General features: G+C 41.7%; 1 protein-coding gene across 1 annotated transcript in view; it reads right to left on the reverse strand.

The window, feature by feature from the left end:
- Nucleotides 1-7906: 7906 nt before the first annotated feature.
- The window catches only part of WDR4 (WD repeat domain 4), a gene marked incomplete at its 5' end in the record, with an annotated part of 19026 nt that continues 12493 nt past the window's right edge, over nucleotides 7907-14439 (reverse strand). The window contains 4 exons of the mRNA XM_010081639.1: nucleotides 7907-8085; nucleotides 10640-10709; nucleotides 11642-11825; nucleotides 13354-13418. Of these exons, the coding sequence (XP_010079941.1) occupies nucleotides 7907-8085; nucleotides 10640-10709; nucleotides 11642-11825; nucleotides 13354-13418 (498 nt within the window). The remainder of the gene's footprint in view (nucleotides 8086-10639; nucleotides 10710-11641; nucleotides 11826-13353; nucleotides 13419-14439) is intronic.

Here is a 14439-nt window from a genome sequence, read left to right on the forward strand (position 1 = left end):
AAAAATGCAGCAGCAGCTTTTCCATGCTGGTACCTGACACATCCAAATGGAGCTGCTATACCCAACTGTTTGCCCAAGCTGCTGCACCTGACCAACGAGCGCTTTTGAGTTTTAAGCCATCAACGTTTTATGCAGAGCACTCCTATAGCTGCAAAGGTGAGACAGGCAGGAGGATTTTTCTCCTGTTATTTGTTTTTACTGTAGATCCTACCTGTGCTGAGCTACAAAACCAAACCAGAACAAAAAAAGACATGGCTGAAACTTCCTCCTGGCGGTACCATGGAGTGTAGAGAAGGGACAGAGCCTGACTTGATATGACTATTTTTGACAAGCAATTTAAAATCTCATGTAGCTGGTTTTGCTCTGAGCACAGCAAGATCACTGGGGTCTTTTGTTCTAAGGGTTTGTTGGTTTGTTTGGGGGTTTTTTTCCATTTCTATTTTTTGGGTCTCAGGGGGTTTTTTGTTTTTTAATGAAGGCAGTGGCAAGAGTGGGAAAAGGCTGAAAACTCAGCCTTGTGACATAATGACAAAAGTTCCCATATCTTTGTATTAAAACAAGCAGGTAGAAACTATTCTCTCTAAAGAAACTCTCTTAAGAAATTTCAGGAAAACTGAGAACTGCTGTTTCATTTTTATTGTTCTTCCTAGAAGCTGCCTGACACAAAACAGTTCTGCCTTGTTTAAAAAACAGAATTTCTTGGTAAAGTATTCCAGAAATGCAGGACATGCAAATCTTAAGACAGTGATTAATTATTACAATTATTATTTCCTTGAAGATAAGAAGCCTTCACTTCCTAATGGCTGGTTTGTTTGCTGAATACTTTTGGCCTTAGATATGATGATGAATTATTTGAGGTAAATCTAAATGGTACATAGATTATATGAATTCTTGGATAGACCAGGACATAGCAAAAAAAAATCAGACCAATGTTGTTTTTTATTTAAATAGCTGGTGTGTCTCATCCTACCTTTCTTGAGCTTTGGAATATTAGAGAGCAAAGGAAGCACTGCAATGTGAAATACTGCAATTATAAAGGGAAAAAGTCAATGGAGAAATCCAAGACACCCAGCATTGCAGAGAACTAACTAGAATTTATACTGGATGCTGTCATCTTGACAACATGCTGATGAGAAAAATATAGTAACACAGTTCATATTTAAAAGCACAAAACCCTAGTGGGTTACAACACAGATGTACAAGTACTTAATCAAGCTACACGCCTAAAAACCTGCGTAGATGTAATGCTGAAATGGGTGTTTTAATTGGTGTTTTTCACATTGAGTACTGTGTTTCATAACCGCCTTTCCCCAATAGCCACTTCAGAAAGGATTAACAGCAACAGCTACTTGCTTACACCCTACTCTTTTCTGTAACACAAGGCATAGAAAACTCAACAGTGCCTGCATATGCTGCTCCCTGGCTGTCACACAGCATTTAGGCTGTCCCCTTCTCCTCCCACCCCGACCAAGAGGGGCAAGGGCCACAAGCTGTTTAATAAGTGTTGTTCTCTTCCCACATACAAGTGAAGTTTAAGCCAAAGGATGACAGCAAGATACAATACAAGGTACAGTCTCCTTACCTTTTGTTAGAAAGTACTTTGGGTCTCCTAATAATGGCTGGGATTTTTTGTTTGTTGTATTTATATATGTATATGACTAGGTCTGACAGTCCAAAATTAAAACTTCCATTCCAGATGAGACTATTCAATTCTTCTCTGTATCCCTATGGGCAACATACAGAAATACTATATCCTGCTTGTAGATGTAAAACTGATCAATCTCAGACAAGTGAATGAGAAATACAAAGCTCTTCCACGAAGAGGGAGAGCCTCGCTCTTAATAGGAACAGGGGGCCTCCGTAACTGTGTTAATGTCATATTTGCTTCTACCCATATTTGCTTCATGCTGATTCTCTGAGGTAAATATATCCATCTAGCTATCACATACTGTTTGAATTAAAAGTTGAATTAAACAACCAACAGTACCTAACTTCCATATCCAATGAACATCAGTCCCACTCATTTTAATAAACTCTTACCAAAAGTTGTTAAGACTTGAGGCTGGAAGTACTGATTAGAAAAAGGGGGGTAGCTGCTCTCAGATATTCAAAGTATGCACCCAGGAACACCTGTCTTACACATGCACAAACACACATCCATTATCCCTATTAACAGAAAAGGAAGGGGGGAAGAAAATATAGTATTAAAAGAAATATATTACTGGTGCTGTGAACTGTCTTGAACACAAAGGATCACGTCACACAACACATTCTTCACCTGCATAATTGTTACCCACAGCTGTGGTCCAGCCTCTGAGGCACCCATAGCCAGGGTAGCTCAATTTTGAGATTAGCTTTGATGGATTTTAGCTGCTAATCCCTGCAGGATGCGGTGGCATTACACCACAGGCTTGCCGAGTGTCACACGCTACACATGAGACTTGGGCAATCACCATCGGTGGTGAGCTGCACTTGCCCACACGCTGGGCACGGTGTCCCCAGCACTGGCCCCAAGGTGTAATGCTGCTGCTTGGGGACCTGAGCACCAAAATGCAGCTTGCGCTCAAAGGTTCCCAGAAGAACCACCACTGCCGCAGCCCCTGCTGGGGTGGGTAACACAGACTAAAGCAAAGGATGATGCTAGGAAGAAAAGCAAAGATGAAAACAATCATAGTGCAGAGCAAAAAAAGCCTGAGTGTTCTTGTTCTGAGTGGCAGGGGTGGAGATCAGGACAACCGTAGGCTGCTGCTGGGCTGCGCTCTGCGCCCTGCTCCTCTCCTCAAAGCAGCCACGTGCCAGGTCAGTCAGTACCGACCTGGGAGAACTCACTACCCACACATTCATGCAGGTGTGCCTTCAGCCACAGCCTTCATGTGCAGGTCCCTGCCTTCTGCAGGGACATTTCATATCCTTGCAGCCCTTCGTTTATCCCTCAGATGCTCCTTAGCCTTCCAGGGTCACGTTAGTCCCCAAGAGATTTTTTTTACACAGAATTTCTGCTCTGACCTTGACCTGACTGAGGGAAGGGGATGTTCAGAAGGTCACTGGATAAAAAAGTGCTGATGTGGGGTATCAAGCAATGACCCACTTGAGGAGTGGAAGAGCCTTTTACTAGTTCTTGCAGGACTTTCCACACCCCTGGTGTTCAGAAGTGCACGATAACTTGTGCAAATACATTGGAAATCGAGATCTGTTGGCCTCTAAAGCCATTCAGCTCTCTAGCCTTTTTTCTTTCCAGCCTCTATATCTACAACTATTGACAAATCACATCCAGCCTGTCTTTTTCTCATTTGTGAACTACCATGCTCAGCTGAGTCATCCTGGCCTTGTTCACACCACAGGGCTGACGGCAGCAGGGACAACCAGTTAAGAGTTAAGCCCATAGGGCTTTTCAGATCAAAGCACTTCATACAAAATATTTCAGCAAAGAGCAGAGAAAGCTGAAGCAGACTTTTGGAGTCTATTGAAATTTGCAGCAACTTTTTATTTGACTGAGGGTAAAGCAACTCTATTGTATCAGGATTTTCTTTTTAAAGAAAGGAACACTTTTATTTACAGACATTTGTGTTTATAGAGTAAATTAGCTTTTGTAAGGATTGTTCTAAAGCATGCTACTGGGCTGTGTTTGATTAGGATTCCTTCCTGCTATGACAGATAAAAGATCACTGTGTTCAACAGTGTGTTGCTGAAGGGGTTTCAGTGAAATCCCAACAATGGAGGTAGGAAGCATATGTTTTGGTTTAAAATGTTGAGGAAAAGAAACTCAGTATTGCTTCAACTTCTTTCTTACCTGGATTTTTAAAGGCTCTTTGGATTGTCAGTGCTCAGGAAGAGAAGCGGGGGAGTTGCACAAAACCCACAGAGAGTCTAGGGAAGCATGGGGTGAACTTACATGGTCTAAAAACACCCCTCACAATGGTTTTGAGGATTCCCACTTCTGTAAAATTACACCCCAGTTGACACATCTCCTTTTTGCTAGGCACACATACACGCTTTGGTTCACATTCAGAAAATAAACACAAGCAAGCAACATCAGGTTTAACCACTAGAAATAAATCGTTCAAATACCACAGAGAGGAGTGTTGTCTCACTCTTTGTAGTAGTGGTATTCACTTCTTTTAAATGATTTTCCATCCAAGGCGTCGGCACACTACAGTGGATTTAGACCTTCCAGCAAGTTTCCTTCCTCTGATCACTCTTCAGACACCCTTCAAAGCAGTCCACAGATATGCACAGCCTCACAACTTAAGCTCAGGAACTATTGCATGCAGAAAAGGAAACATGAAATGGAATAGGAAAGGAAAATTTGCAGGAAAAAGAACAAAAAAGTCTGAACTGTCTGCCAGATATCACATCTCATGTCACACCCATACGCCATGATCTGTCACAAGTTCAAGGCTTGGAAGAAATTTTGGGTTTCTTCCAGGACAGCAGGCAGAGTGAGGATGACAAGAGCACCCTGCAGCCAGCGAAGATCAGTGCCAAGGTCTACCCCATGCTGAGAAAACAGCTGAGGAAAAATATCCCTCAGGGATAGGAACTGCCAACATGGCAGCCTCTTATCTTTTAGAAGTGTAACAATTCCAACATTCATGCTGAACCCCCATATAGGATCTGCAACCAACCCACTGAAATTAGTTACCAATGTCCTCCTCCAAAGATTTTCCTCCTCTGTGAGCAAATGGTTTTGTTTATGCACATGGACTCCTAACACATAACATCCAACATCAAAGCTGCTGAAGAGAAGGTAGGGTTGGACAGAAACCTCTCTAGCCCTGTCAGACCCTAGAGGAAAGCCCCACAAGCTCACAGACTCCAGCATCCCTGCGACTCTTCCATGCTCAGATAAGGGCATCAGCAGCAATTCTTAGGACCAGCCCTCATTATCTCAGATGACCTGGATAAAATAATGGTATGATGACACAAAAACAAAACAACAAACAAAAAACAAAAAACCAAACCCCGCCCCCCAACAACACACCTGCCTTTGGCTCATGCCACCACTTCGAAAACAGTATTACCTCATCACCTGCAGAAATGATCCAATACAGACTCCTGCTACAGATTCAAAGTAATTCAAAAATTTTGCAGTTTGATACATGTATCAGCAGGCTTAATGCTGAGTAAAGAATAATTTCTTTACCAACAGCCAGCAAAAAGGTTAGTTGGAGCTTTTTCCTCCTCTCCTGTCTAGTTCACAAGCAGTGTGAGTACTGGCCTGTTTTTGGTAAGATCATACTACTTAATCTGTGCACAACCAATCTGCTCACCTGAACAATCACAAAGCTACACCCTGGGGCTGGAGTTTCCTTAATTGCTTCCCCAACTGCTTTCCAAAAACCCCCTCTTAAATTAGACGAATACAAGAACTTCACAGTTTTAATAACCTCCAGCACACAGCAGGTATCTCGGTCTCCAATTCACCATTCCCAGCCACAATATCAAGCACCTCAGATGGCAGTTTCTCATCATTTCTTGAGGACCAAGAAAAACGTGCATCACCAGTGCCATACCAAAGTATTTACTGTTCCAGATACAGTCAAATGTTTTAATCTCACATATGCAACTGTCCTTCAGAAGACTGACAGTACACAGTTTCATAATCCTAGCTTCTGTTCAACGTGGGATGTAGACAAATACCAGCAAATTTGCCTACCTGCTGTTGAGCTCCGTTTACTGACATTCAACATCTTCCACTGGAGGAGAGGCTACAAATTGTCAGCAAACCAAGCAGCTGTGCCTCACACCTGCATTTGAGCTCTTAGTTTAAGTCTTTTACCACATTCCCAACCTAGGTATAAGAAAGCCTTTGCTCCACTTACATGACATTACAGATGTATACATATACAATGGTGCACAGCAGAAATAATGGCTTCTAATATGGCGTTGGTAAGGACAGACACCTTCCCAGAGCAAAGGGCAACGTGATCCTCTCTGTATGAGAATGAGGTCCTCACCAGTCAACAGTATAAATGAAACTACCCAAGCCAACTCCCAAGACACAGCAAGGACCCCACATAGCACAAAAGCCTTCACTTGTGGTGCTCAGACAATAACCCCCTCATGGGTCTGGGTCTCCAAGCAAGCCACTCCACCCGGTCAGCATGCTGGTTCAGGCACTCTCTTGAAAGACAGCAAAACATACTATCTCAAAAGTCTTTGCTCCAGATTATGTAAATTCAGGTCCATTTATCTCAAGTTATTGTACCTGAGGGGGCAAAACTCATCAAGCCCAAACATACCTACCTACCACCTTCTCCTTTGCCCAAGACCCAGCAAAATCCAGGAGCACTCAGTTGATTTGGCGATACCCAAACAAGATGCTTAAGATCCCTCATATGTGGATATTGGACAGAGTGGGTTGAAGTCCTACACGAGACCACAATTTTTGTGGACATGACCCTGCATTCTTATGTCATATGACTGTACATGTAGTAGAAACTATTTCATATTTTATTTGTGCCAAGGCAGCTCCTGCCAGAATTGAGACTTTTAACCAGAACAGACAATACCACTCTTGATGCTTCACAATTTGTGTCCAAAGAGACCTTTGCCAAGGCAGAAGCTTTTTTACTTAAAAGTAATCACCAAAAGAAATCAAACCCTGGATGTGAAGGACTGGCTCTGTACTAATGCACTCAATGCTCTATCCTTAAGGAGGCACTTCCAAACAGAAGTAATATTAAAATTCATGTGACATCCTACAGCATGAGAGACTCATGGCCTCTGGAACGCACAGTAAGGGCAAGGACTGCAATTCTGAAGAGATATAAGCACTAAGTTCTGCTTCACTGCTGAACAACTCGTATTCTCAAAACAAGCTACAGCTCAAGAATGTCTTACACATTAGTGTAACTAAAATTTGAGGGCAAAATTTGTAAGTGTCCAGATACTCCAGAGAGGACAGCTACATAAAGAGACCTAGAGAACTACTCATGGTTCACAGGCTAATTCTGAATACTTTTTATGAATTGTACAGATTTCTACACCTGGTTTTATGAAGTACATCATATTCCATACAGACATGGCACCATCTGGTAGATGTACACATAATCTTCTGCCCCGTGATGAAGCAACAAATGATCCCATAAGGCTCTTACTGATAACTTTTCAAAAAAAAAAAATCTATTTCTTGGCTAATTGCAACATGAAAGAGTTCTTGCTGAAAAAAGCCAAACTCACTCCAAGTTTTGCTCATAGGCCTCTCCAATCATTCTCACAGACACACTAGGATCATATTGCAATAGAAGGATCGTCCAATAACACAAGTAGACTGACACATTTCATACACTTTCCAGTGTATACAATCTATTCTTCCACTTTGTCTTATAGAAATATGCCACAAGTAAGAAGCAATGGATCAGAAGCTAGGCAGAATCCCTACCATATAGCTCAAGGTAAAGGGTAAAAACAGATGGCAAAGTCTCAGCTAAAACCTCTCATATACAGCAAGAATTTTGCTACATTCCTTTGCCCATAGCCAGGTACACTAAGCTGGTTACATTAACTAACAGACCTTTTTAAAAGTTTAAAAAAAACCAACAGAAACAAACAAAAAAAATGACATCAACTTTAATCAGTGCACTTCCACCTGAAGGAAAAGGCCTGAACACAACAGGCAATAAGAAAATCCTGTTCCAAGGAAAATATCATCTCCAATATTCATATATATATCATGCATTAGAGATTCCTAGGACTGAACCACTAACACTTGTATGCTGCTAGAAGCTTAGGCATATTGTAAATGCATTATCTGCTGCAACCAGGATATTGTCATATCAGGCTACCTGAAAACCTGAATCTGAATAAAAGTTTAAACCAGTCTTCTTCCATAATTCATTTTACATTTAAAAACAGTCTGCAGTCAGATCAGTTCCTTTCAGCCAGGCAAAAGTTACAAACAGTGTCATAGTGATGATTCTTCTGTCTTTATCTTTTTTGTTTGTCCATTTGAACCACGTTGCAGATCCTGCCTTTTCTTTCTCTGCTGCTGTAACCTTTCCTCCTTCGTCTCTAAGTCGGCGGCCATGTTATCAAATGAAGCCTTGTAGAGACTGCTGTAGTGGCTCTCTGCGCCAACAAAAGCTGCAATTGGGCAAAGCAAGAACAGAAGACAAGTGTTAATTCCCTTAGCTGTTTCATCAGTTACTTCCTGGACTGTAATTCTAGATAGTGATATTTCAGCTCATTTACTGTGGTCCTATCCACTTTATTAAAGATCAGCATTTACACTGTGTAAGCTTGATTTGTGTTGGTAAGCATCTGTCCTGCGTTCACACAGACAAGTTTTAGGCTAAAAAATATGCACAGAGGCAAGCACTTGACAGTGAAGCGAAGAGGACACACAGCTCTCTTTACATGTTGGACACCTACAGACTTCAAGGCTTCCGTTTTTAAAATGACTGCTCTTGCAACTTATTTTAGACATCCCATTGGAGTTGTTTCCCAAGACCCAAGTAGTGCAAAGGGTGTATGCTACCTAACTGTGCTTATCTGACTTGTCTCCTTGAGTATTAAAAGAAGCCCAAAGAAGTAGATTTCAAACAGTTATGTCCTACAGCATGTACACATTTCTAAATATTCACCCTGATAGTTCTGTTAACACCTTCTACAAATTCAGCATAACACTCATCACACCATCTCCAAGACTGTACGTTTAGACAAGTTTAACAGGGAACTAACTGCTATCCAAAAAAACCCAAATCTGATTGTTCGTGTAGAGAATACAGAACAAGACCAGCTGACTAGGCCCGCATTTCTAAAAATTGTTAGAATGGAACCTGACAAAGCCAGTTACCTCTAGTTGTCCTTGTATTCTCACCTTTTCCCACTTCCAAAAATTCTTGATCTTAAAGGGCAAATGCAAGGAAATCCAGTATTTGCTAGGGTTTGGTCCTGAAGCTAGTGTGCTACTCCAGAGTAATGTACATACAGCATCCCCTTGTTTCTTGGCAGACAAACAAAGCAACTTTCCCTTGCTGGTACTGAGCAAAGCACATGCTTTTACTTTTGAGGGTCTTGCATTCACATGGTAACCAATTTATTGGCCTTTGGCCCTGGAAGAAATTGTGTGCTGCCTGTTTGAATATCCATGCTAGTCCCTACTTGCTCAGTCTGCACCAAATCTTGTTCTTTATCTGGGATCAGCTATAACAGAACGTCAAACTGTTCAAAGTGTACTTCAAGATTGACCTATGCATCTTAAATCCCACAGAATCAGCAATCAGGTGAAACAAGTTTATAAAAGGACAATATGCAGGCATTAAGACTGGGTTTAAACACTACAATGATCACCTTTTCTAAAATAAATAACTACCTTTTCAAGCACTAATTATGCACTGGAATAAGTGCTCATCAAATGAGCCTCCCCTTACTAATTAACAATAATAGACCCTGTCATCTGAGCAGTCCTCCTTTCCCAGCTGCAGATGCAGCCAGCTACCGTGTACCATAGTAATTTGCTACACTGGCTAATTATGCTCAGAACCTCTTCCCCTGCCTGCCCTTTTTACTTCTCTATTGCTCATTTTCAGTCAGACCTCATACTTCTAATCATCTGCGCAGCTGTTAACTATCAACTCTGCAACATCTACATGCAAACACTCTCCCTTCCAAAGGAGTACCTGACTTCCTCTTAGATTTCAAAGACTGTACCAACTTAATGACAACTTAATGACCAACTTAATTACAGATAGACCCTATGACATCCAATACTAGATATTAAGAAGACTTCACATTAGATTGCACATTCCTGCAACTCTTCCATCTTCATGTATGACCACCAAGAACAGGTCAAAAGACCGGTGGGGACTTTAACACCTTTTTTAAGGAAGGTTCCCAGTCTCCCAGCAAAGTACAGGAGAGAAATTTCAATTAATCAACTCTGTGTACATAATGAGACATCCACTAGCACATGCCACAACCATTCTCTACCCTGCAACCACCACTGCCAGAACTTCAGCTTCTAGATAAAGCTGGGTGATTTTTAAATACAACAAATTCTGGAAACATAGGGTGCTTCTGAACTAGTAAACCATATTATTATTTTTCTGCCAGAGACTGGGGGTGGGGCAAAAATCAAGAATAAAATGAACCAACCCTGACACCGATCAAGTTCCTCCCTTTTGATACCATCCAGGGTCAGACCCTCCAGCCACAGCAAGCTCCACATAATCCCCCCTGCCAAGGTGGACCCGAATGGCCATTTCTTTACAGCAAAGCTGCTCCTCCCATGGCTATTCCATTCTTACTATCTCTGCTGTACTTCTGATAGGGTCATGCACAGTTAAGAGATAAGACAACAAACAACAGTATTTGATATTGCAGTAGTAAGACAGACTCCACCAGCTCTGTCATAGGGCATTTAAAACAATTCCTGTGATGAGGTGTTCAGTTAAAACAGTTATAGTGCTGTAATTCAGATCTAAATACCTACATCATTTTGTGATAACAGTAACCTAAACACATTTCATGATCTATACTAACTTCCACACCATACCGAGTAATGCAACTGAGAAAACCGAAAGATGAAGTAACTTCAACTGCCAGTTGACCTGACCTGAACTCTGAACTTGCACCTAAATCTTATGCTTTAGCTGTAAAAATTGCATTTCCTGGGACTTGAGGACAATTTTCTCACCTTCATACACTGTCCAGTTGTCTTGAAGATATTTTGACATCTTCTGTAATCCTTTGTCGTCAGTTACAGGCTGGGAAAAGAAGGAACGCTGCATGATATTTCAGAAATAATACATAACCTCATGTTTCACAGCACACTGAAAAATGCAACAGCTCCCAGATGAGTACAGTGAAAAGAGAGCGAGTGTAAGCCAAGCCCTCTATGATCTCTTTTATGCTCCTTTCTTTCAGGACTGTGATAGAAACCTGTCCTGAGTTCATGTGTTCTGCTGGGGAAGCTTTGCAGCTTGAAGAAAATGGATTCCCACTTACTAAACTATGAGGAAAAGGAATATCACAAGGAACATGTAAGGGTCAAAGAACATACTTAGAAGTTTCATTTAAAATCACTTTGCAACGATACCATAAATAGCTGGGACTTAAAAAGATAACAAGTGTGTTTCTAGTTGTTTAAGAGGCTATTACAAAGAACTTGAGAGCACACCTCTCAAATTTGACTCCCTGTTCTCAATGAAAAACAATCCCCTTAATGCTCCCAGAAAGCCTTGTCCCCCAAAGGATCCCTCAGAGGCAGGCACAGGAAAGGCTGTGTGGAAAGCACTTTGGAGCAAATCACAAAGGGATTTTGTTGTTTTGTGGTTTTGCTTTTGGGTCTGTGGTTTTTTTTAAATAATCAAGCATAGCACACAGAAAGCACAGGCAATGGTTTAAGTTACTGAGTGCAACGGCTGGCAACCATTCTGCTTGATCCCACTATGCCACATGTTAGCTTTACCAGAGAAGAGACTGGTATTTGTAACAAACTCTCAGCAGCTTTGTGTTATACACAGGTGAGAGAAGTAGAATGAGATATGTGTCTATGACTTTTACACAGTCTCAAGACACAGAGAAGTGTGCCATTAAGAACAGAGTTCTAAACTATGGAACATAGTTTACTCCATTTTTGTTATGGCCTCAAGACAACACAAAACATTCACGATGTTAGCATAACAAAAATATCTACCTTCCACTGTCCATCACATGGTCTGTACAATTGAAGAGGAGCTTCACTGTCCTCCTGCAAAATCCATAGATCTCCTGTTTCCTCAAATGCAATGTCCCAAACTTTGTGTTTAAAAGCGATTTGCTGTCTGTAAAGTAGCTGCTGGGCAATGGCATCAAGCTGAAAGATGCAGACTGTGGAAATACTTTTGAGAGGAAAAACTTAATTACCATTATTACCAAATCCACCTACAGCCATCACTTGTACAGCAAGTTAAAACACCCACTCTAATTCCAAACAGAGCCAAAGCAAAGTCATTAGGAATTGCAAAAAATACCCTAGCACTTCAAGTGCAGTTTGCTTACATGATCCGAGGCAGAAACTGTAAAACACGTCAAATGGCTTTTCAAGTGTTAAATGAAAGAAAAAGCAGTCAAGGCTGCCTTTTCTTTAAAAGAAAAGGTAGTAAAGGGAATTTCGTAACAATTACTAAGGATTTATATATGGAGTGTTAAATCATAACAGGCCTACAGGGTTTCACTTCAAGGAATATGTAGCTGAGCACCAGTCAAAATAAAACAGGAAAGGAATTACATGCTGGGGAGGGCAGGAGGGAAAATGAGAGGGAGAAGAAACCTTGACACAGCTGAAGAATAGGACTTTGGCACTTAGCTCATCTCTGCATCTCCCATCAGCACTCAGTCAGCTAACAGCCACAGCTTTTATGTGCAGAGCTTCCTAAACTCCCTTGGACAGGTCCCCAGGGTGCCAGGCTGGACACCCTGACTCCTTCCTGAGTAGCCTACCAGGTCCACCTGACAGCACTGTTTAGAAACGCTGGGCTGTGGAACTGGAAATAAAAGCCTTATGCAGAGCACAGCATGGCCCCTGGGTAAGTGACACAGGCACTCAGCTGACATGGCTTCCCTTTCCAGGGACAGTTTGGATGCCCATGCAGAAGGCGTAATGGGAAGCAGCTCATGCCCCTTGCTCTGGCAAAAAGCAAGTCCACTGAGGGGACAGATTACTGATTTCACTGGACAGGCAACTCTGGCAATCTCCCCCTCCTGATGGCAAGCTTTTGTCAGGAAGAACAGCTTCCTTGGCAGGCTTAAGGTCCTGAGGAAAGAGAGGGGAAGAGGGCTTGTCCATCCCTACAAGACATTTCCCCACCAGCTGGATTTCTAAGGTTCCTCAGTGCTTAGACCCTTCAGCTCCCAAGCACTCTCTCCTTACTCAAACACACACATTTGAACCCAAAAGTCAATATAGCACCTCCACAGTTTTAAACTGAAGCAACGCTGTGGTTTTAAACAGAATGGCCAAACCTGTTTATAGAAGCAGAATACAGTAACAGAAGTCTGGCTGCTCCATCGCCACAGCACCCTGAACAAAATGGGACCCAAAACACACGGGTCAGGGTCAACAATTTAGGGAGACATCCTGAGAACCAAGCAGGGCTCTTGGGTATCATAGCCTTAAAATTCCTCCTGTGAAGGAAAGGCATCACAAAGTCTGCAAAATTTAACTAAGGTGGGTAACCCCTGCACTCAAACCAAGTACAATAAGGACTCAGAGGCTCTCTGTGAGGCCACAGGCATGCCTGGGATGCTCAGAGATCCACAGTTCCAAGTACTGCAGGCTAGGGGAAAGTTAGGACAGCCAACAGGGAAAGCTGCTCTTGCCTTTCCAGGAGCTGTGATTATTTTAGCCATTATTCCATTTATGCTTACCTGTCACACAGAACTGCAACGTAACCACCTTGACAGAAGTAAGTTATTCTTGACACAGGGTATTTCTATCAGGAAAAGCAAAAGAAACTTCCTTGCAAGTTAAGACCATTTATGAGCAGAAAATTCACATTCCATTTCATGTCTTAGCCTTCACACTTTAGCAAATGTCTTGATTTATGACAAGTTAAGCAATATAATTACTTTTAAACTGCAGTCAGGTATATTTTTGCACCAGTGTTTGCTCTTTTATTAGGTTTTCCACACTTCTCCCTTCCCAGCCATCCAAACAGAGATCAAATGTAAAGGTAAACCTCTTTAGTGAACTATTCTTAATAGACAAACTAACAGATGAAGGAAAAGTACACTGCCTTCAAACATTCTCTCCTGCGATACTAATGGCAAAAACATCAACATTAAGCCTGCTCAGCCAGGATATCACACTAACAGCTTACAGATTACACACATCAGCCATTGGTTGCTATTATGTTTGTTAAAAAAAAGAAGATAGTGATGCATAGCTAATAATCTTGCTGCACTGTTTTCAACCTGTGTCTGGGTGAAGCCATGCCATTTAACAGAAAACCTGAAGAACAATGCAAGACAGCCTGAGGCCATTTTCCTCATTTAAAAAAAATAAAATCCCACACCCAACAACACCAAAAAAACCCACACCACACTCCCCATTTAGAAAATATATAGTTTTATCTGGGAGAGAATCAGAGAAATACCTTTGCTGCACAAACCATACTACTTGAAATATGTAACAACTGATTTGAGGCTCCTTGTGTGGGAAGAACTTGGGAGGAACAGAGAAGCTGCAAGAAGATGCCCTAGGGTGCTTTTTCAAAAGTATCTGTTATATAATGTGAAAGATGAAACTGCAAAGGCAAAAGGCTGATTCTCAAATATATTTTATAAGTAGCGATAACACCAGCACTTCTGATGAATAAAACCTTCCTACTAGAGAAGTAGTGAGTTATCCCTTTTAGGGCAGGGAAAATACATCTTAACACTCTGATGGCAAAATTCAGATACACCCTCAAGTCCTCTTTCATTTTATCCCCTTTACAGCCTTCGCCTCTTTCC

This window comes from Pterocles gutturalis, unplaced genomic scaffold, assembly GCF_000699245.1.
Source record: "Pterocles gutturalis isolate BGI_N339 unplaced genomic scaffold, ASM69924v1 scaffold37824, whole genome shotgun sequence".
Taxonomy (NCBI): domain Eukaryota; kingdom Metazoa; phylum Chordata; class Aves; order Pterocliformes; family Pteroclidae; genus Pterocles; species Pterocles gutturalis.